Source organism: Metopolophium dirhodum, chromosome 6, assembly GCF_019925205.1.
Source record: "Metopolophium dirhodum isolate CAU chromosome 6, ASM1992520v1, whole genome shotgun sequence".
NCBI lineage: Eukaryota > Metazoa > Arthropoda > Insecta > Hemiptera > Aphididae > Metopolophium > Metopolophium dirhodum.
In genome coordinates this window covers 18,774,887-18,799,948 of record NC_083565.1, presented here as the reverse complement: position 1 = coordinate 18,799,948, position 25,062 = coordinate 18,774,887, and the positions used below count along the sequence as shown (strand labels likewise).

The 25,062-nt window shown below is 32.5% G+C and overlaps 1 protein-coding gene across 7 annotated transcripts in view; it reads right to left on the bottom strand.

The window, feature by feature from the left end:
• Positions 1-2,398: 2,398 nt before the first annotated feature.
• Positions 2,399-25,062, bottom strand: part of LOC132946784 (muscarinic acetylcholine receptor M3) — a 91,603-nt gene continuing 68,939 nt past the window's right edge. For 5 of the 7 annotated variants that reach the window (XM_061016857.1, XM_061016858.1, XM_061016859.1 and 2 more), the window contains 4 exons: positions 13,937-14,094; positions 12,292-12,467; positions 10,661-10,968; positions 2,399-5,513 (listed from right to left, as the gene is read on the bottom strand). In XM_061016857.1, coding sequence (XP_060872840.1) covers positions 3,544-5,513; positions 10,661-10,961 — 2,271 coding nt within the window. In that variant the 5' untranslated portion in view covers positions 10,962-10,968; positions 12,292-12,467; positions 13,937-14,094 and the 3' untranslated portion in view covers positions 2,399-3,543. Of the gene's footprint in view, positions 5,514-10,660; positions 10,969-12,286; positions 12,468-13,890; positions 14,095-25,062 lie in introns of all 7 variants that reach the window. The other 2 variants (XM_061016861.1, XM_061016862.1) reach the window with 2 other exon arrangements.

Here is a 25,062-nt window from a genome sequence, read left to right as displayed (position 1 = left end):
TGGTTTCGGAGATTTTAGACTTCATTCGGCATTCTATAAAAGTATTTAATTTAAAATTGTATAAATTTATCACATAATATGTTATTCATAAAAAAAAATTATTTATTATAGTAGGTACCTATATTCTGTCCAACGAGAGAGCGGTGCGCACACCCACCAAAACTTGCCCCCCCTCACGCAATACCCTGTCATAGAAGAACCGGTTAATTAGCAGGGTGACGCTCTATTTTTTTTTCAAATTTGTTGGATTTTAATATTGTTTGGTATAAAAAAAACGAAGTGGCTTTATCCATGCTGGTCAGTGCCCACTGCTCAGTGGTCGGGTAAACTGGCCAGTCCCTGCAAAGATATTATTAGGCTTGTATAGTTTTACTCAATAATTACAAGTTATAATATTATTATATCTGTTTGGTTTACTAAAAACCAGTTGAATGACACTATTGACACTGTATTACGTAGGTGCAGTGAATAAAAAAATCTTTGTAGGGCAAAGTGGCCACCTGACCATGCTAGGCCTGTTGGGGGGCCACTTTGTTCGAAATGGTGTCATAAAAATAACTACGGTCCAATAATAACAACTATATAATAAATAAAAATAATTTTAATACAATTATATAATATAAAATTTAAATAAACATCATTGAGCAACTGTACATACATTGTACATAGTATAATAATAATATATTATATTATGCTACTGTTGCCAGTTATGTATTCGGTTAGTAGCGGATCCAGTAATATACTGTATATCTAGTAATATACTTAGGTTTTTTTACACTATATAATATGTACCTAAGTGATTCCTTATTTTTAAATTTTTTACTGCACATATTTTGTACGTATGTGTCGTGGTATATAAATCTGTTTTACAAGAAAAACTTTTTCAAACATAATTAATTAATATGTTTTTTCTTAGGTATGTATATTTTTAATTAATACAAGAACTCAAAAATAATATAACTTTGTTAAAAAAAAACTATTCTAATTTTAAATAGGTATGCGGGTCGTTGATTATGAATTTAATAAATTTTACCCTGCCATGAACAGTGAAAGTTGTACTAAAAATAAATAACTAAAGGACTAATTTTAAAATTCCATTTATAAAGTCGTTAATTTATATTTTACGCTGGTTTTCGCGTTAAGTTATAAATTAGTAACAAACAACAGTTGACGCGCATTTATTTATAAGTTATAACGTTTTTATAATTCCGCCTATTAATTTATTCTTGTGCGAATATTCTGATATTCGTCGTATTCACTATTTCACTATATGGCGTATAGTCTATAGGTAGGTAAATATACAATTTATGATATTATATTGTATGGCCGATGTCCGAATATCTTAAGTTTAAATCGTACAATATATAACAAACTTTTAAAAGTTATAGGTAGGGTAAAATGTATGGGTTTAAATTGTACGTTGTATTGTACGGCTTTAACAGATAGATCAAATTTAAATTATCCGATGTTAAAATGCAACTTTGACATTTTCACACATTATTTTTTGAAAGAGTATAATGTAAGCAATGAGCATATTATTATGATAGATATTTCAATATTTATTAAATGCGTAAAAATTAATAGTTGATAACTACTGAATTGATAGATTCTAAACTTTGGTTTGGTCATTGGTTCTCAAAATGTTTTTTTATAACACCTGCTATCTACCAAGTAATAGTACCGTCTGAAAAATTTCAAATATTTACAAAAGATTTTATTTAGGTTACTGAAAATACAAATTGGTTTACGGAGCCACATAATCGTATACCCGTGTATCTTAGTAAACTTAGTGAGTTCCTTACCTACTCAGTAGGTATTCCGATTTCTGAGTAAATACACTATATTGAAAAACCTATTCCAAACAATCAGTGGTGTATTGGTGGGTGGATATACGGTGTGTATACCCCAGTACCCACCCAACAATATATTATATATTATTACTGATTGTTTGCAAATTGATCAATAAATGTCATCTCGTTGCCGTTGAAATTTGTACCTAGTGTGTCTTTTTGTGGTTGATCTCGAACACCAAATTCCAGTCATAACTCATTAGACGTGGAAATTTCGTCCTCTATTAATATTGCATAACGCTATTGAACTATTTTCTATTGAATCAAAATGGTTGTAGGTATATAATTTTATTATCTTCTGTATAGATATGACGTGTATTATTTTACTGTACCTAGGTACATTCATCAACAGTGATTACGAACTGAATGCGATACATAGGAACGAGATCAAACCAAATTCCAAGTATGTACCTATAGTCTATACAAAATCGTATGTGATAGAATCTTGGAATTTTTAATTTTATGATTGGAACCACAACCGGTGTAACACTCTTTTCCGGGTGCAAGAATATGTGTAAAACGAGGTCAATGAAAGACAACAATTGTTATAAATTAAAAATCCCTATTGTTTATTGTAATAAATATCAATAACTAATTTATTTGACGTTACACACAACTATATATTATATTACATTAATATCTATACAATGGCTACAATAAACTAATATTACACGATAATTATGTTATGTAAAAAAAAAACAGCTGGTTTGTCTCTAAAATCTAGTGAAAACGAATTCCATTTACAGATTAGGGCTCATTTAATCCGTGAATCGGATTCGTTTTTAATAAGCTTTACAATAATCAAACGAAATATTATTCTACATTGGTAAATATATTGTCGCAATGATTCTAATAATTATAAATATCACATTGTTTTATTATACCTTATATCTTATGTATATGTAATAACTTATATTATAATATACACAAAACATTAGATTTAAGAATAATTAAACATTTTAAAGTACAGTTTTGATGTTACCCTGTTCAAAAACACAATATTATTATAAATAATATTTATTTACACAAATAAATATTTAAGTCATTATTAAAAAGGTCTATAAAAATCTATACTAAACTGAATGTGTACTACACATATTTTTTAGTTATTTATTGATTAATTTATAATAAGCCAATAAATGATGGTGTTTTTTTTTTAGTTTTTTTGTTTTTTATCAAGACATTATTACGAGTACATATATTTACAATATTCCTATAATCATGTAAGTATATCATAAGTATAATACAATGTTAATAAATAAAGTTACGTTTATTGTAAGAATATATGCCGTATAATATGCTCCCACGAGGTTTGTTGGGTTTCTGAAGTTTGAGGTGTTCATCGACTGACGAAAGTTTAATGATATTATCATTATGTAACCTACCTACTACCTATAATATGTACTAAAACTGTTTGGGTTAAAGCGGTTAAAGTTTAGAATATTTCGATCGTTGCAGTGTAAAGATGATAATAATAATATTATTTATCTATCATCCCGGTGATCGCGCCTACATATAGGAACCGTTGTCCGTTACACATATTATAATTATTGGCGTAGAAGGTAATGGAGGTGGCGACGGCGTGCGAAATGGAAAACCGCGAACGACGTATACATAGTAACCGGAAACAATCGTTTTTAGGAACAGAAACGTCGCGGGAGGAACACGCGCACACGGGTGTGTGATACTCGGCCTATGATATATGAAAGTCGCCCTTCATCAGCCTGGTGAGCGTCTTCTTGAACTGGTGGTTGGCCAGTGCGTAGCAGAACGGGTTTATCGGGCTGTTGGCGTAGCACAAGAAGTACGCGAACAGGAACAGTCGCTCGTTGGTGCACGGCGGGTTGGAGCAGAAGCCCTCGATGAGCGCCAGTATGTGGTACGGGGTCCAGCAGGCCACGAACGCGCCCAGTATGAACGATATGGTTCGGAACGCTTTCCGGGCCCTGTTCTCCGACTTGGACTTTTGGCGGCCGGACACTTTGGGCCGTTTCACCTTCAGACGCTTGCCGATGGTCCGGACGAAGTCGCCGCGAGAACTGCCCTCGCGCTTGTCCCCACTGCCACCGCCTCCGCCCCCGCCACCACCGCCGCCGCTCTTGGTCGTCTCGGACGAGGACTTTTCGCCGGTACCGGTGGCGGCCGCGTCGCCGTCGTCGCCGTCATCGTCACCGTCGTCGTCGTCGTCGTCGTTACCTGCAGCACCACGTCCGCGCCTCGCCACCACTACGGTCGTGGTGCACGTGACCGACGCGGAACTGCGATTGCGGCCGTCTACCACGACGGCCGTGTTGACCTTGGCGACGCCGGGGCCGTGCGACTGGCTCATCTGCTGGGCCGCTGCCGCCCGGATGAGCGCGGCCTGCAGCAGCGACGACGAGGCCGCGGCACCGTGGGCCGGAGAACACTGGGCCGAAGACATTGTCTCGTTCATTGAACTGGTGCTGTTGGTCGGGCTCTCGAACGTCGGTGACCCGATGACGATCGAACTGTCGTCCATGAAGTGCAGCTCGCTCGTGTCCATGCCGACGAGCGCGTCCACCCGGCTGTCAGGCGGCGAGGGCGTGTCGGGTGGCGTCCGGCGTCGTGGTACCGTCGGTGCGCTGCAATTGACGACGGCCACGTTGGAAAACGACCGGACGATCGGACTACCGTTGTTGTTGTTGTTACCGGATGTGTTGGAGTACGGTATGAGATTGTCGGATGGCGACAGATGTATGCCGCTGTTGGACCGCTGCACGAGCGCCGACTGGACGATCAGTTCGGCCACAGACTTTTTGCGCGGCCAGTTTATCTGCTGCTGCTTCTCGCCCGTCGTGCTCTCCTCGTCCGACTCGAATGCCGGACTGCTCGACCGCTCCTTGTCCACCACCACCACGGCCGTAGCGTTTCGATCGTCCGGGCCCGTGTTCCGGCAGGCCGCCGCCTCCGCTGCGTTCTCGTCGAAACCGGACGTCCTGTTTCCGCCGGCCGCCAGCTGTCGTTGTAGCTGCTGCTGTTGTTGGTTTTGGTACTGTTGCTGTAGCTGTTGCTGCTGCTGCTGTTGCTGCAGCTGTTGCTGTTGCTGATGCTGCTGTTGTTGTTGTTGCTGCGGCTTGTCGTGCACGAGCAGAGTGCTCTGAGTCTTGGACATGCCGATTCCGGCCGCGTGACCGGCCATACCGGATACGGTGCCCGCGCTCAGCGCCACCATCGACTGCATCTTGCGCTGTTTCGCCTCACTCTTCTTTTGCATCTCGTACGCCACCTTGTAAATGCCGCCGTACAGCACGAACAGCACGATGAGCGTGGTCCAGAAGTAGCCGATGATCAGCGCCGTGTTGAACACGGGATCCTTGAGGAACTGTACGGCGCACTGGCCCGGCAACAGGTCCCGGTAGCCGACAAAGTGTTCCCAGCCGAATATGCTGGTGAAGAACAACAGCGCCGGGATGATCCACGTGAGCACCACCATCCACATGACCTTGTCCTTGGTCCTCCATCCCCGGTACCGAGCCGCAATCTTCACCGAACAGAACCGGTCGACCGTGATCAGCAGCACCGTGTACTGCGACACCAGGCACACCGTGTAATCGACGGACAGCCACAGGTCACACAGCAACGGTCCCAGGTCCCAGTACCCCTGTAGTATGTACACGCAGTAGAATGGCATCGACACAGTACCTGTTCACGGCAAACAGACAAACAAAATATCGATTCAGTCACTGTCAGGTCTTTATACTTAAATATACAGATCGTACTATAACGCAGGTCGCGGACTGTTCGACCAACGTACGTATATATGTTCCATATAATTATATTTCTTTTAAAATTAAATTAAACGCTTCTACACTGGGAAGGTCGTTTTTGGAAATACTTGTTTAGGCAATGTTTAGATTTTCTCAGAACTCTTAATAAACATAATCGATACAATTTATTACTCAATAATTGTAAGTATTACGAGACTATATTATAGGTACCACCTATTATATTTTGATCGTTTTGTTCGTTTGATGTAATATTTAAAATATAACGATTCTGGACAAAATTACAACAGATTATTTGATAAGTTACATTAAAAATAATAACTCCTACAAAGAAGGACGTAACCCAATTTTTTTTTCATATTTTGGTTTATTTGGGTTTCTGCTAGCTAGCGTTTTTTTCTTTATATTCCCGACGAAGACGGCTTTAATACTACTCTGCCAAAGATTTTGTAAATAAAATCAACTATAAAGTCAATTGAGTTTACCAGCAAACAAGGACTAATGTATCTTGAGTTAGGTACGTCCATTTTTAGTGAAAACTATAGGCAAAATTATTTTTTAGCGAAGTTTATTTTATTTTTTTGGAGAATAAAGACTCTACTTGATATACCTATGTTAAAACTTTAATCGGTTCTCCTGAAAAAATTATAAAAATTGAGTTACGTTTTCTATTTGTAGGAGGTGTTGAGTTATAAACTTATTTTTAAGAGTCACTAAATAATATTATTGTGACGTCTAATGAAGTATTATAGTACCTATTATACTCGCAAATGATGATTGATTTTGAAAGCAAGTGTTGGACAGCGTATTGTTTAGGATAAAATATAGGCACATTAGCTCGTCGGATCCTCGGATAAAAATTATTTCAATATTATCGATCTGCTTTGTTTTTTTTCTCTTTTATGGATGTGTTTAATGTCGATGTCTTTGGCAGGAATTTTATTGTATTAACTACTGATTAAAAATATTTCAACGTTGAACAAAAGATTTCAAATTTGCTAGGATATCCTATATGTTAAGTGTTTACGGCGAGCGGCGTCTAACAAATTTTTCTGGAAATACGTGATTATGATAATCCTTTATAGATTACGCGGGGGATGTGTTGTTTCTTTTGTTTTAATTTTTGTACAACAATAACATAATTGAAACACACTGTGCCAAACGTTAGGTATGTACATTGTATTTGGTATATAATTATGGCACATAATCTCTTTAATAATATTTCTTATTTATAGTTCATAATCATTTGTTAACATTAGACGTCGAAGCATCAAAGTGTGAATAAAGTATATTATAATATACCTAACAATTTCATGGGTAATAAAACACGAAATTGGTGGTAATCATTATTGCAGTCGTTACTCACAAAACACATTTCCGAAGCGTGTTTAATCTATTTAAATATTAACGACAATATTATTTCTGTTGAAAATAATAACGGAATGCTCAGGATTGGATTTAAATATTTTTCATGCAGTATTTTGCTGAATTATTATTATAGGTACCTACCGGTTAAATATAGGAAGTAAGCAAAATTAAAATATCGATGGGGTGGGTGAGAAACGAAATAAGAAAGCAATGTTAACGCATTGTTTAATAATATAAAATATAAAGGATCAATGAAGTTATTGTGGTGGTGTGACTATAGAAAGTTTGTGAGAAAGTTTGCGTTAGACTGTTATCGTTCTTCTTTACACTATTCAATTCTATAACTACCTATTGGTACGGGGAGTGAGGAACTCACCGTCCGTTGTGAAAATACGGAAAATGTATTCCCTATACATAGCTCGCAAGATCGAAAAATATTAGTTGTTAGGTTTTTCGATAATGGATTGAAATTGATATTTTTCAATTTCTATTTTACTATACCTTCTTATTTGTTAGGAAATATTTTTTTTAACAATATAAAAAAATATGTATACAATGTCTAAACATTTTGATACAATTACTTGCAATGATACATTTTATATTCCGTGTGAAGCTTGTCAATTATTGTCATTATAATACAGTTATTTTCACGCTAACACGAGAAAAAAAGGTAAATTATTGCGTTGATATAATGGGTTCTTTGGAGTTTTGTATATAATATATATTTTGTAATTGCATTACAGTCGTTGCAAATTATTACATGTTTTTGCTTGTGGTTTGTTTTAACTTGTTATATCAATATTTTCTGATCTGAGTTTTGTGAATTCTAAAAACTAAAAAAAAACAATAATTATTATATACTGGACGGAAAACAAATAATTCCAGGAATCAGTATAGTGAATTGATATTGTAATGAAATATGAAACAATAGTAGATATATTGCAAGTGTGCGGTCTAACTAAAATCGTACGAAGCTTATTTAATATTTACAAAAAATAGGTAATTAACATATTTCTTTTTGCAGGCACATTGAATACTTTTTTAATACCTGAGAAATTTATATTAATATATGATACTTTATGTAGGTACGTGTGTGATGCTAGAATAATTCTAATTCTAAGAACAAACTAAGGTGACCACGAATGACTATAGTAGGTATATGCATAAAAAAAATAATAATACAATATTTTAACTAGGTAACCATTTCTCTACATCCAATTTATTTTTTAATCACTATACGAATAAAATGGTGCTTCGTAAGGTTTTTTTGTCCTTTTAATTTCTATTAGATCCTTATATTTTTTTATATTTCCTTTTATTTATGAACAACAGTAAACTTCACCAAGGTTGTCCAAAACTCGTCACATTTACATTTTAGTGCATGTGATAACAATCGTATTTTATGCAAGTAGTATAAAATGTCATATTATATATTTTGTACGCAGGTCAAGGTGAACAAAAGTCAAAACGGAAACGAAAAATAAGAAAAGTTAAAAGTATTTATTTCGAAGGTCCCAAAGGAAAAACATACCTGGAATGTGGCCTGTGATAAACATTATATATATATATATATAGCTAATCTCGTGTACCGATTCTATAATGCTTTGACACGCCACACGTGTCGTTCATAATTGTATCCGAGCCCTCGATGAGTGTAAGAGATTTGGAGGTATAGCAATATGTGAGTCGAGTGAACGATTTTGAACAATATTTTGACATGCGATCAATAAAAATGACAGTAATTACATGTATAGGTAACGATCGATTGCAACTGAAAACGTAAAATCGGAAGCAATTCGTCGGTGTAGGACTTAAGTGATTGACATAATGACATTTCTTTTCTTTTTTCAAACATACGAGCTTTTACCGTTTACATTAAGTACGGTTGTAATGAATTAACATATTATATAAAGTGTGTGTCAGATGTCGTTTTACGCGATATTTTTTAATGGTTTCTGAACAAAAAAAAAGTGAGATTACATCAACAAATAACAGTAAGCATTTTACTTTTTCTTGAATACAGAATAACACATTTTTTTTGTGTAAATTAATTCACTCCAGTTAAAACTTAAAAAATGTCCTCCAATTACTTTTTTTTCTTTAAATGTAATCCAACAAAAATGGATTATTTTAATTTTTAGTGTTTATTTTTCTATATAAACACCAATGGTCACGATCATACATTTTGGTTCCTAATAAATTATTAACTTATCGCGACTGTTTAAGGTTTAGTAAATTAATTGATGATTTTAATTAAAATAACAGGAATAAATATAGGTAGGTACTTTATGATGGCTTAAGACTTAAATTTTTCCTTAAGTGTTTAATTCGATTTTTGAAATCAGTTTCAAAAACATTATTAAAGTTTATTATAAGAATAAAGAAAGTTATTGTGTATTTAGGTACCTACACATACATTTATTTTTGTACGTTGGTAAAGTATGTATAATGTATATTGTATATTTATTTGAAATTAAATAGTTTGGCCTTCGGAGAATCAAAATGTTATATTATTCGACCACTGGAGAAAATATTTTTGGTAAAACAAACACTGCTACAAGAATCATGAAAAAGGAGTCGGTTGAAAATAAAGGAATGTGTGTTTTATTTCATTCTATATTGTTATCACGCTGAACGGTTTTCGCTAATTGCCAATAGAACAAATAAAATATATCAGTGACCAGAGATAAGTCCTATTTCAAATAAAATCTAAAAACAGAAAACCGTATCATACTCGTACTAGGTATTATGTATGTCTACATCGAGACACATCTCAGTCAATAAAGCCGAGCGATTTGCCCATTGAGATGTGTTTAAGGGGAAAGGAAAACGTCGTCGCGCGTATTGTTCACTGTGGTTGCGAATACTTACACGCGCTTTTGTGGTGCGATAATTCAAGTTTACCCACCTCAAACCGTTAGATAATATCACTGTGATTGACCGATTGACACAGTAAAAACGTACCGCCGGATATTAGCCTTCCCCCACAACACTGCGAAGTAAAATATTCACAGTTCACTCGCACTCTCGTTACGAAAATTGGGAGGGGGAGGGGGGTAAATAAGTTAGAGTGTATTAAGATAGTAGACTGATATGCAAACTAGTTCTGTAATGGACAGTTAACATTTTTAGTTTTCAAAAAATGACATTGACGGGTATTAATTAAGACTTCATAAAATATTAAATATATTAATTGGATTTTGTCAAACTAATGGCATTTTAAGTTTAATCATCAGTCTATATTCTATAGATACTAAAAAAAATTAGTACACTCGCCCATCAAAACTTGTAAAAATAGCTGTAAGTAAAAAAATAAAAGACGAATAATAATTACTAAATATTTTTCCAGTTCACCTCTTTGTGGTGTACCCTGGGTAACTCTAAATTAACTGTGACTTACTCAGGATACGTAAAAAATATGCCTTTTTTTTGGGACACACTGGGCGATGATATACCTACCTCCTTTCAGACTCTTGGGGTATTAAATAAGGGTGATTTCGGAACGCACTGTGGACTGTGGAAACTCGGGGGCATTATCGTCCTATAGAATAGTTCGGGAATCATTAGTGTACGGGATGATTGTTTCTTGGTGACTATTTTGGGTACAGAACTGAGGTGGTCGAGAGGTGGGCAAGGTGCTTATATCATATCTTGTCTATTCGTTTTCGGATTTTTCAGATTTCGCGCTCGCCGTACCGATCAACATGTCCGTGGCGGCCAGCGATGCGATGAAGTAGTTGCTCGGCTGCCGGATGGTCCGGTCCACGATAAACGACACCAGCACCAGTATGTTGCCGGTGATGGTCAGCACCATGCACACGCCGATGACCAGCACGATGATGACCTTTTGCCAGGACTCGAACGGCGATAGCACCGGCGTCAGGTCCGCGTGCGCCACCACCGCTGTGGTCCAGTTGGTGCCCGATCCCGAAGGGCCGCCGGTCGTGCCGTTGTCGACGGCCGCTGCGACCGAACCGTTGACGACAGTTTGATCCATCTGCGAACTAACACCGTATCGCATAAATATCACGGTTATCTAAGTATAACTCATCTATATAATATGGTTGTATAACATAATATATATGTGTATTTCGGATCAATAAGTTGCGACATCCAATCATGACATTTACCGCTTAAATTGATAGTTTATATAAATACCAACGTATAAAAAAAATAAGATTTTAAAATACCAAGTGTCATAATATCATTGACAAGCTCTTTGTGAAGTATACCTATAATTATATTAGAATTCCACGAATTAAAAAAATAAAGTTATGAAAGTAAAACACGACAAGAGCAACAATACGTGGAAGCTGTGATGATACGCGAGCTTCGATCCAGGAAACAGCTCAGTCTTACGTAGGACTTTGAAGATATTATTGAGAATGTCTCGAATTCCCAGGCATGAAAAAAACATAGGTATTTTGGAAAACGTCAACAGAAATATTGAAGTATTTTGTTTTAATGGTTTAGGTTTTAGCTTTTCCCGTTACTTACAAATTCTGAGATGGGAAATTTATAGGACTAATTTATGTAAATATTTTAAGAGTTGAATTATTAATTTATATTAGGTATTCAAATGGTTATGAAGTTTTACCGTGTAGGTAGTATTTATACTTAGTAGGTGCGAGATGACAAATACGGCAAGACAGTCACACTGTATAATTATTATGTATATGTACGAGTTGGGCACTGGTTCTTGAGTTTAACGAAGGAGTTTTCTAAATTAAACTAAAACGCGTATTTTATTATTATTAGATGATATTGTTCCGAGAGTCCGTGATGAGAAACTTTTCCGCAATACCACCGCGCGAATAGCCGTGTTTCGTTTACCACGACCACCCCTCAAAGTTTTCTGTCGTTTTCATTATATTTTATGAATAATAATAATAATAATAACTTTATTATAAATATATATGTATACGTTAAAGGAATAATTAATAATTATTATATTCAACGAAATTCGCAATTTACGTAGAAAAGTGGTCTACAGTGTTCTACATATATATAGAAACCGAAGTAACAGCAGCAGCAGGTACGATGGGTTTTTTTTTTCAAGTTCACCCGACGTCTTGTGTTATTTTGGTCATTATTTTTCTTCGGTGACGCAAATCATTATAAAAATTACAAATTTTAAATACCAATTTCAAAGCAAATACAATATACGTATTAATTATATGCATATTTTTAAATAACGAGCGTCTATTTAAGCACCCTCTTTTACCAAGTAGAATAATGTCAAACGATTAATATTAATAAATGTACGCAAATATATTATTATTATAGGCACTTATACTAAGTATATAACATTTAAAATATTACCTTACCTAAAATCGTATTCAATCGCATTCAGCTTCAGTATTACATTAAAATTATGTACATTAGATAATTTCACTAGCTCTTATTTTTTCCTTGTACACTTGATCATGACAATTTACATTCAAAAAAGTGAAAATTGTTGACGTCTGAATTTCGCATCCTTAACAGCTACGTGTAAGATATCCTGTAAACCGTAATCAACGTAAATACATATATTTGTATGTAAGAGAATATAAGTACGTTTAATGAATAATTTTAGAACAAACGCCCATACAACTAAAATTATGGATATACCATGATGATATGATATTATAACGGCCGTGATGACATTAGCAAATGGATATTGTAAATTGGTCGACTATTTAAATACATTTTTTGTTTACACCTGTACAGCTAAATATGTTACAAAAACCGATAAAAAGGGTAATGAATTTATGGAGCAGTAGGCACCTATTACAAAAAAAAGCTGGTGTTATACATATTTTTTTTACTTCAAACTTTAAAGTGGATTTATAATACTATTTTTATCGCAATAAAAACACGTATGAATAGTTATTGATTTTGTACCTATGCGGAATTCGTTCAATCATATACCTATGTATATTAAAAGCTCCGGGGACATGTCGGAACTAAATTATTCCAGTTGCCGGACCTGTCATAGCCAATAAAATATGTCCTAAACGGTTTCCGTTATTTGTTTCGGGTCGCCGTGAACAGATGGATACATGTACGCGAGTCATTTAAAAAAAATGTATGTACTTCTCTCTACCTACACAACGTCACCACACTCTACAGAGTTTCCAATTATATATAATATTAATATATTATATTTACTAAACTACTACCACCGCGTGTTACGCATATTATTATTACTTTTATTGCATTTTACTGAGTGTGATGTGCGCGCGCTCGCGGAATTGCATCATATCATAATATTATTCTGTCCATGAAATTAGAATTTAAATATGGTTTAAAATAAAAATGAATACTAAACGCGTGACAGCGAATATGAAAACTATCTAACTTGTTGATCAGTGCCCAGGAAAAGTATAAATCGCCAAAGGTGTATAATGGACCATATTTTTTTTCAGTTCCCGAGGGTCGCACGCAATGCGTAGTTGAAGTCGGCCGCGTCTGTCGTCTATACCACGGCCTTAAATATTTTATTCGTCGAACAATCCAATTCCAGGGAGCTTCAGTCACGGCTACATAAAAAGGTCAGCGCACGTCAAACTGTTAGCATAACAATGAAAAAAAAACGACCACCCTGGCGCCAATACTCTCACACACACACACACACTGGTAAATCATCAGGGGAAGATTGGCACAAAGAATCGGACGGACCTCGGCGATCCTTATTAATTTTGTATTCAGCCCGATCGCAACACAAAAACCGCGGCCATAATATAATATAAGAATACTATTGAGATTTTCACTCAGACATCAGCCTGATATACTTAGGTAATATAATAATATCCGGGTCAAAATCTTGGCAGCCCAGGGGGGTGAAACTACGCTGTGTGCATATCACCGGCGATAACGACCCACGTTGAATAATAATAACGACGACGACAACAGTAATAAATCATTTATTATATAGTATTCACTATTCTGGTCCCGACGGTCTTTCGTCGCCGGATATTATGTTCATACTTATTAGCGTTGGTTTTCCACGACGGACACGGTTCAGGCCTGGTCAGGCAGTTGTACAGCTGTTGTAGCAGGGCTGGACGCAGCATTTCTCCGAAAACGAATGTCGCCGGTTCCCGTACCGACGTGACGACCACTGCTCCTTAGTTTGATTTGACACCCTGTGCATGGAAATGAGACAATTTAATGGATGTATCGGAATAATATTGTGGTTTTTGTGTGGGGTGCGGGGATGGGATTTCGCAGATTTTTGTTTAGTTTGCATCATAACTCGGCGGTCGCGGTGCAAGCTGGTTCCAAATGAACTGCAAGCGGTTGAAACGTCTCAGCCGGGAATAATATTAGTGTATTATATTATTACGTCAGTGAACTTCCTAGGTATTATTTTGCATGACTGCGCGAGTCATCGAGTCCTAAAACGATACCCAACTCAATTTTCGCTAAAAATGACATTCGGCATTCAGTAAAACGGATATTGCAATGTATACAATCATAAAAATACATAATATGCATGGTTTAATATAATATAATATAACATAACGCAGTAGAGCCACCGTTTGAAGTTTTTTGTTGGTATTTATTACCTATTGACATTAGTATAGGTTAAACATTTTTTGATTCATGGTGTTTGGATGGATTCCAGAACATCCCCCCTTCCCTCCACTGTTAATACGGAGGTCGTAGGTAGACTATAATACTCAAGTACGAAATAATATTTAAAGATTTTAACACTTTTATTGCTATAACTGAATAATAAATCCATTTTATAATATTTGTTAACAACTTATTATAATATTATAATCTTATTTATATACTATATTTTTATTAAAATAAATACCTAATATAAAATATTATTGAAATTAATTATAATTATTTGTTGTTGCGTTATTTAGTTTAATATAGTTTATTTGTATATTAATTGACAATTGGAACTACCAACATTTTTTTTATTAATTTATTATAAATTAATGTGGAAACAAATATTAATTATATTATTCTAATACTATATAGTAGGTATATAATGACATTATACTATTAACATTTCGTTAATATTTGTGGGTAAAGTTTTAAATTATACAATAGTATACAACATATAACAACGGTACCTACCTACTTATAATAAATTAAGTAATAAGTTATTACTTATACGAATTTTTATCAACATTTATTTAAATTTACTTATGCTTTAATAAAGAAAACATGATATTTTTGCAACAAACAAACTAGGTATTAATGTTCAGTTAAAAATAACGTGGCTAATGTTTTTGTTGTACAAGGGAAAATTTATGATAGTATTAGGTATTCGAATTATATAAGTTTTCGGTTCAATGCATTTTGTAGTGACGGATCCATGAAATTTGTGGCCCATAAAAAAATAAATAAGTTTTTTAAATTGATACTCATATTAAATTATATAATCTTATTATAAAATATTAAGGATTTTTTTGTATAATATTATGCGCAACTTATGCTGATATTGATTTAATACTAAATATAAAATGTACGATAACTTTATTATGACGTAAATAAATCTGGGTCGAAAACTCCAATAGTTGCCATCTTGCCTTATTGAGATTATAAATTTATTGTTTTCATATTAAAATTGCTTGAATACATTTTAATATTAATTAGTACCTACTGTAATTTGTAGATAGGTATTTACATTTTAACTGGCCATTTTGAAACTAATTTAATTATTGGTCTGTAAACATATTTATATATGTTAATAAATAATCTAATAGCAAGTGGTAACTACCATCGAGGGTATTTTTTTTATCAATTAATATCTATGAAATTAAAAATAATTAAAATAGCTTTGAGTAAATTGTATTATTTTAATATAATAAAATATTGGAAAAACATGTTTTTTATTTTTATAAAGTGATACAGATTTATTTTTTAATTACAAATGTACTTTTATAAAACTAGTGCGTTAGTACGTGTGGACGAGGAAAGATTGAAAGAATACACAACGCGTAATGCTTGCAAGAATGGAAGGAACCAGAAGACAAGGACGTCCAAGGAGTAGATGGCTAGATGAAGTAAAGAATCATCTACAATTTATGTGCAGTACACGGAACTGGAGAAATTCTGTTAAAGATCGTGTTGAGTGGAGAAAAATTGTTTTGGAGGCCAAGGGTCACTATGGCCTGTAGAGAAGGCCGTGTAAGTGAAGAAAAATAAGTAGGTACGTTAGTTATTACCTACCTACGTTACATTAATATAAACTATATTTTGATATTCCATACATATATGACATCAGATATTTGTAATGTTCAGTGTCAGAGTAAGGATTTACCAGAATTTGTATGTTTGAAAAAAATACTAAGAAGTATATTACAGTAGGTTAAAAATATTTTTGTGTTAGAAACATATGAAGTTTTAAATTATGTCATTTTTGACATTTTTGCTCAATTCTTGAGATTTTTCGGTTTAATTCAAAAAATATTGTTTTATAAATAAATGGGTATACACTTTAAATTTTCTTGTTTTCTCGAAATGTATGAAAAAATTATTTAATTATTTCATCTTTATCACACTTAAACATTGACTCATTTACGTTATAGTTAATAAGTCTTGTAGCATTTTTTTGTAGACATTTTTTCTGTTTTATATTTATTATTTGTTTTTACCTCAATAGTCTAAAAATATATTTTATAATAAGATATTTTTACCATATTAGTTCTCAAAATAATTAATTTGGATGACCCTCAAACGTCAGTTCAGTGCCTCAATGGTCACTGGTCAGTAGTCAGTCGTATACACTTATCCAATATATGTATGTATTTCATGATATTTTATGGTCTTATTACACCACATGTTAACGTTTTTAAGTGCAATAAAAGTCCATCTCTAGACAAATGAGCAATTATATACGAGTAGTTCTGGTTGAAACAATTTGAGACTTTATTTTTACGTTATATTTCTTTTTGTTGTAATGGAATCGGAGAAAAAAATCATTTGAGAGTTACGTGGCTTTGCTATTATAATATATTTATATTATTATTCTCAATGAGCATTTATTGCATTTTAATATATTGTATCTTATTTTCTGGAAGGATTTCGGTACGTAAAATAAATACGAATATTGCAATTGGGTAACATCGTTAACAAAATTGTTATAGCTCAAACGATAAACGTGCTACAACTGCCATAAAATACATTTTAAACGAATTTTTAAATAAATAAACATTTTTTTCTTTAGTTTCGTTTTAATTGTTTAGGCTAATGGCGTGTTACTTTATATTTATTCATGTTTAATATTCTTTTTGTATACCTATGTATACCGTAGGTATATTAATAATGTATACGAGAATGTTTAGTGGTTTGTCGTCTACAGTGTGGGCTATACATAGCGGTTTTCTTTTCTTCTATTTTTGCCTCATCTGGATACACTATCCTACGGGGTTCTCAGTCGAGTCGACGGTGTCAATAAAGATAATAAATTCCTAACAGTTTAGTGAATGGGGTTAGAGAGGAAAAAAAAACGGAAAATTGAGTCTTGAATTAAATATGAATCCCTCTCCCGGTGTTTGTTCGCCGGGCATTGATGTTTAATGGCTTTTCGTTTTGTTTGTACACAGACGTGTCTATGCACGTAGTATGCATAGGCTGCAATTTTGGTTAGCTGGGGATGTTAAACGATAATAATAATAACTGATTATTAATTCATAGCGCTCTTGAACCATGTACCTATCTATCCTATCACTTTTTTGCTCGTTCATGAATAATATATGCATTTTTATTAGGTAAATGACAAGACGTAATAGAGCTCGTAAAAACGTATTGAGTTTATTATACGATGTACCTATTTGTTTTTAATATTTTTTTCGTATTCTTGTTTGAATACTTATAGGCCAGTGATTTTTATACATTTTAAAATGATCTATTTAAGTATCTGCATTAATTTGGCTATCACATATTATTACACCGAGTAAACTCATCTGCATACAAATATTTTTTTGGCGATGTTTTTGGTTAAAAAAACAAAAGTGCATTTAATATTCACGTGTGGACGGTAGTGCAGGTATATGAAACTGCATACTTTTAAGCTAGATATTAAAATTATTAGATATTCGTGAGGCATTTTTTTTACTTAACTTCGGTGTTTAATCTCAAAATTAGTAATTTAGAAGTGAAAATGTTTTTTTTTATTGAGGTTTTATATTTAGTTTATGTTGCGTGTTATAGTATTTAATACAATAATACAAAACAAAGTATTAAAAAGTATCATTTTAATGATTATTAAATAAGTTTAGCGAACGTACTAAAAAAAAAAATAGGTACATTTTACAAGATTTAGAAAGTTAACTAGTTTTTTTTAACTCGTTAAGTTTATATAGAAAATTGTAATTAAGTTTAAATTTAAAAGTTACTTTTAATTTACTTTTACTTAATTTATTAAAAAATTAGTAAATTGCATTTTTTTAAAACTGAGTATTATAATAATCTAAGCCTAATACATGATTGCATAAGCAAATTTGAAGGTATAGTAGATACACAATAGGTATACAAAGTATGGTAAAGTATAAAAATAAAATATAATATGAGAGTAATTGATAGAAAAGATAACGAAAGGAATGGATGCCATCTAATGACATAAGACAGAACCTTACCCTGCTAAGAGAAGTTATTAATTATTTAGGTTAATTTTTTAAGTAATCAAGGAACCAACGGATTTTTAGACGTCATACTGGGTTATCTATTAGTGTTATTGTAGAGCGGTTTTGAATTAATGCGTTTAGATAAGATTGTAATTTTATATGAACATAATATATAATATAAAGTTGTAATTATATTTTAAACACGTTATTTTTTAACCATATTGAAATACAGGAATTTTATTCTTTTTTATTCTATAATTTTTGAAGATGATAATTTGTACAAATCAAAATATTTTGAATCAATGGTGGTTATATGGTAAGGAAAAAAATTAACTTAGTGTGACTAACAAATTAATTAACTGATAAAGTAACTGCATATCATGAATACAAATTGAAATGTTATGAACTTTAAAAAAAAAATAATCTTAATGCCTTACTTAAAACTTTAAAAGTAACTTAACTTCTTGGCTTATCTTTCATTTTTTAACTCGTTAAAGCCTTGCCTTGACATGTTGTGTGTAAATTATATCTATATAGATACTAGAAATAATAATGGAAAAATTATTCATGTTTTATGTTACTATATGTTACGTCATTTTAGTGTTCTAAGTTAATACTCAACGAAATCCATAAAAGCATACATAACCGCTCACAGAAAACGAAATATTTCTTACTCATTAGTTATTTGGCTATTTAATAGTTGAGTAAAACATTAAATTAATTAAATTATATTTAAAGGGTGTAATCTTTTCCGATCAGAGTATTAACAATTATCTGAATGTTATTAAAACGCTTTTGTTTATAATTGAAATTAATTATTTCGGTAATGTTATGAATATATCTATCATCTAGGCGGTAGATTCAAAGTGGGGCGAACAAACAATTATTTTTTGATGACACAGGCACGTATCGGGGATTTTACTACAGGCGGGGTGGAGCGAAGAGACTGATAAAAATAATGAATACTACAAAAGGCACAAAGCTAGATGCGTACTTGAAAATACATTTTTATGCTGCTGAAATGTTTTGTGATTACGTCGTGGGGATAATACCACCATGCTATGGAAATACGCTGTCCAAACTGTTCAGTAAATTCAATTAATAACTATAATAAAGCCCTCATATCATAACATACTCTTCAAACATTATAGGAAAACTGAAAAACACGAAATTATATTGTGTTTAACTCGAAAAATGTAATTATTGACATTATTTAAATACTTAATATTTTAATTTATAAATTATTTACTATAGTATAAAATTTATGGCTAACAATCAAACAGGTCGAGCGAGTCGATCTTCAGTGCTTGTACAGCAGTATATTATAGGTAGGTTGTAACTTGTAGGTATACAAAAATACTGTGTGCTGAGTATTATCATCAAGACGTGTCGGTAATAACTACTGCTCACTTCTCACATGCTGCATTACTCAAATAAAACCATAATATATTAATTGTAATTTGGTTTTTATATAGGAACTTAGTAATATTAAATTATTGTTATGTATTTTTTACACAACGATGGTAAACAGAATTTTGGTGACTGTTCTATGTATCTATATGCTTGATGGTAATTTGCATTCCTCTGAATCGTAGGTAATATAATATACGTGTAATTAAAATATATACGTTTGTAAAATGTTTAAAAATGAATAAGATTTTATTTAACAGGTATGCCAGGGTAATCTGCAGCGTTAACGTCTGTTGGACAAAATAAATTGGACACAGTCCTGGAACCTTTCAGCTCAGTGTGTACTCGTGTATACAATGTGTATTATATGTGTGTAAATATGTGTGTATTGTGAACTTTTAAACTTTTTATTTAAGCATTGTGGGAACTTCACTATACATTTTAATATATGTACTATTAAATTACTGTGCCGAGGTGAAAAAGGCTGTGTGCACAATTTTCATGAAAACTACTTTTTTCTTATACCACGTGAGTATATATTTATTATACTATTCACATATATTTTTTACAATATCGTTTTCATTGTGTATTAATTTTGAACGCTATTCAATTACCTATGGAAATGATTTTATAAATATTTCACATGTAAGTAAGTGAATTTTATAATTTAAAAATGTATGTATTTAAAACTTTCAGTTTGAATAATTTTCACAAAAATTTAATTTTGAGATATAAATTAATTTAAATTTGTTATTATGAACTAGATTCTTGTTTTAAAATTAATTTAATATTTAGTTCAGTGAAGAAATTATTAGCAGTTAAATACGAGTAACTATACATTTCAAAGTAATTGGCTTTAAAATTTATTTTTTTTGTTCATTACATTGTTCTAGTACAATATAAATATGTTATATTTGTTAGTCTTTGTGAATTAGTGATACGAATTGTATGAACACTGTGTTTATCAACGTTCTCATTGTTGTATTATTATTATTTTTTTTTGTATTGCAAAGGGCAGACAATCAAATAATATATATTTATATTTCGTTGATAAGTGATAACTAATAAAATATAATCAATATAGTATGTACCTATGTAAACTTCATCTTTGATATAATTATTAATGTTTTAGCTGCTTAAATGTAATTTGTTGTTGAAAAATCGTGAATCAATACTATATAAAGTGAATACGATTTTTAGTTTAACTGTTTATTGTGTAATATTCGACGATAGACAGTGTTACAAAAAAATAATCGGCATCCAAATATCAGATGTACGAAATTAACATGGATTTGGGTCACATTTATGGCAGGACAGCGACAACTGATTCTACTTTTGTCATATTCTCTTTTATACCAATTAAGTATTTTAATTTGGCAATTAGAAATATTTAAACGTGCATTTATTTTTTTTACCCTTCTGCCTTAATACAACTAATTTTATCTAATAGTTGATTAAATTAATTTACAGGTATTTTACATAGTGGAACAAATTAGATTAGGTTAGTAATATTCATAGATATAGATACTCAGCTGATTAGAATTATTATCTTTAATTAATTGGTTCTACATTTATATTTGAATATTTTCGTAAACAAGATCTGTCTTGTTATCATTTGAGAATAAAGAAAAATTAACTTTTGGTTAGAATCTACAATTTACTATTTAGTAGGTATATTATAAATATTTTAGAACATAATGTTGGAACTTGCAACAATAAAACATTACGAGTATACGCTTTAATATTTAATGATCTATAAATCTTATTATTTGTCAAAACGAAACAATGCATTTCTGTCCTACATAGAAGGATAACAAAGGAAAAAAGTATATTTTTTAAAAATATTGTTTGTACAACACCAATATAAGCAGTATTTTAATAATGATATACCATTGATAAACGGATTAAAACCAAGTGTTTTTTGGAAATCATTGATACAATGATACCCAATATTATGGTAATACCCATAGGCCATGGTACATAGGTACTTGGTTTAAATTAAACTTTTTATTTGAAAATCACCCTTACTTCTTAGAAGTTTATTGTGAATCGTATGAAGTGTTAGAACTGTATAGTGTAGCTGGTAATGTTAAAAAATAAATAACTAATATGTACGTAATCCTTTGGTAGGTAATAAAAAATCTCTTTAAACTAGCTGTCTATATGTACGGTTAAAATGATTTAAAGGTAATTCGTAATTACATTCAATTACAATCCTTTATATACATAATAATTAATAATATAGTCATAGATAGAAACAACAGTTTCGTGTAAAGATAATAAAAAAAAAAGAAAAAAAAGTTTTAACACAAATTATAGAATTTAGATTTAATGGTCGGGAGGAAATCAATTAAATACGTGTAGTTAAATTAGTCAGTGACGTTCGTACATCCTCGACTCGAATTACGAGTAAAATTTAATGTATAATAGGCGCGGGTATAATGTATTTTATATTTTAATTGATGGTCACGGCTTTTTTATACGAGTTTGTGTGTTTTTTCATCTCAAATAAATGATGTTGTAACATTACTTTATGCACCACGTAACGAGCCGAAAATAATATCGTTGCTATTGATCACTATCTACTGTCTAGTTGGTATTCCTTTAGGTAGGTGCCAGAAATAAAAAAAAAGATTTTTCATTCTAAAATGGCGCGTAATAGTTTTTTATTTCCTAGTAGTAATGTAGTATTATATAATGATATGTCTTCTTTTACGGTATGATGTACATATATTATTATTTTACATCATTTTGTATGTATATTTCATCTTGCAAAGTATTAAAAATGCAAAGTTTTTTTCACGCAATATACGTTATACGTTTTTTTTTTCATACACTTTGAAAAATATTATTTTCGTATACCCTATCGTATTGCAACGATATTATAATTTTAGTCATTATTGCATGTATACATATATATTATTATCATATAATATAATCAGTAGTGTGCTGTGGCCCATAATACACCTTCGTCACAATACCGAATTCGAAAAATGTGTGTTTGTGCGTGTGTATATATTTTTGTTTAGCATATATGCTTTTTGGGGAGTGGGTGGGGACCCAAAGTATGGAAAACCAACGAGGGATCCAGTTACGTCTACGAAAAACACGTTTCCCCGATCGCACGTGACTACGTTTCCTTAAAGTTTTGTCTATTAAAGATTATAATACCTATACCTATATAACCTGCAGGTACCTACTTAATATAATATTAATAAACCTAGGTACCTATAATTATTTTAATCGTATACGAATCGCACCTGACACATGCACTTACATTTAATTTACGTGTGTCGGACCTGTGGATGGAATCAATATATTGTATACTATATTGGTGATAAATCCGACGAATAACTTCGATATGACACGGAATAAAAACATTCGCCGTCTGTCCTTGTTTGTCGTCGTCATCATAATGTTTTACAGCTGACCACCAAAAACGGCCGGATTTCACTGCGCTGTATTTTTGCGATTTTATATTCCATAAAAGATACGAAATAGACGATAGGGTGTTAGTTTGCGTGGTAGGTAGGTATTATTATCGACAAATAATTCGGGCGTATGATTTAGTAACGGTTTGTCGTCCGTCCGCTTGTATTATAGACGGTGGTTCAATAGCAAACGTGCTGCACTTGCAATATATATTATATCCTGAGCCTTTCGAATGACATTGACTGGGCGATAACAAGTATGGTGGGGTGGGGGGGAGGGGGCTTCATTTTTTCCCCGCAGAAAATGTCCGCGCACGCCCATAATATTACGGGTGGACTGCACTTAGACCCGTGTCTTATGATAATATAAATATTATATTATACGAGTTGCTGGATTGGAGAAAAAGCCCGATCAAATTCGATATATTTTCAATGTACCTCTACCTGCAAAATAATATTACTACCTATGGGTGTTTGGCGTTTGGTTTCCCGACTCGTCTTGTTATAATAATTTCTCGTCCAACGTGAGATTTCGCTACACTAATATTGCCGATCGGACTGTTAAGTACGTATCATTATAGCCTATATGTATAGGTACCTAATATGCTCTGTATACATAATTTATATCCATTAGGACTGCAGTTGACCCAATGACCCTCCTCCGATTATGATCGATTAATTCGAAAAATATGCCAATATTTTGTAATTTAATTGTATACTATTGACAATTTGGTTTTTTAAATCAAAATTAATTTTTTTGAGAATTTTTTTAAGGATATTAAACTTTATTTATTATATTTTATTGACGCCATGACAGCCATCGATTGACGGTATAGGTTGAATATGTGTTACAACTGAAAACTAATACTTGACTAATATAGTTAATATAAATAATAACAAATTCAATATAATGGTAGAATGGGTTGGAATATATGCGGTTATAGGTACCCGTATTATGATTGCGTGGCAGTTGAATAGGGATTGATTTCTAGTGTTATTATTTATTTATTATTTTATTTTTCATAATAATATCTAAATGGCTTATTTGCATATTATTTTAAAAATTAATTTTTTTAATTGGCATATTTTTCGAATTGATCGTACACTGTCCTAACACTGCGGCCAACTTCACGGACATGCCACGCGTAATTGCCATAATTGCCGTAGAATACGTATAATACGTTAAATGTTTATTGTTGCACACATTATTGGAATATGTGATATGGTGTATAGTTTATAATGTATGTTTTCAGTGTGCCTACTATGTAATCGTTTTTACTTCTAATGTTCTATCTGATAACTCTAATGTTTTTATACCTAGCGTTTTTCTTATTGTCAACTTTTAATTTTTTGCAACGACCATCATTTGTTGTAAATTATAAATTCTTGTACTTATGGGTTAAGTCCGACGTAAATTAACTATTTATATTAATAAAAGGCGACGTTTGTGTGCGTGTGAGCGTATGAGCGATCCACAGTCAAGTCTATCGCACTCATGGTTCTGAAATTTGGTACATATATGTCTATAGGCAAAAGTAATCATATACCTGAAGATGTTCATATCAAAGCCAAATTTTTAAATTTTGCATATTAAAGGGCCGCTCACACGGGGATTTGTTGCCTCACGAAAAACGAATATATTTTTGTTCATATTTAGGGTTGTCATTGGTTACAGAAAATAAGA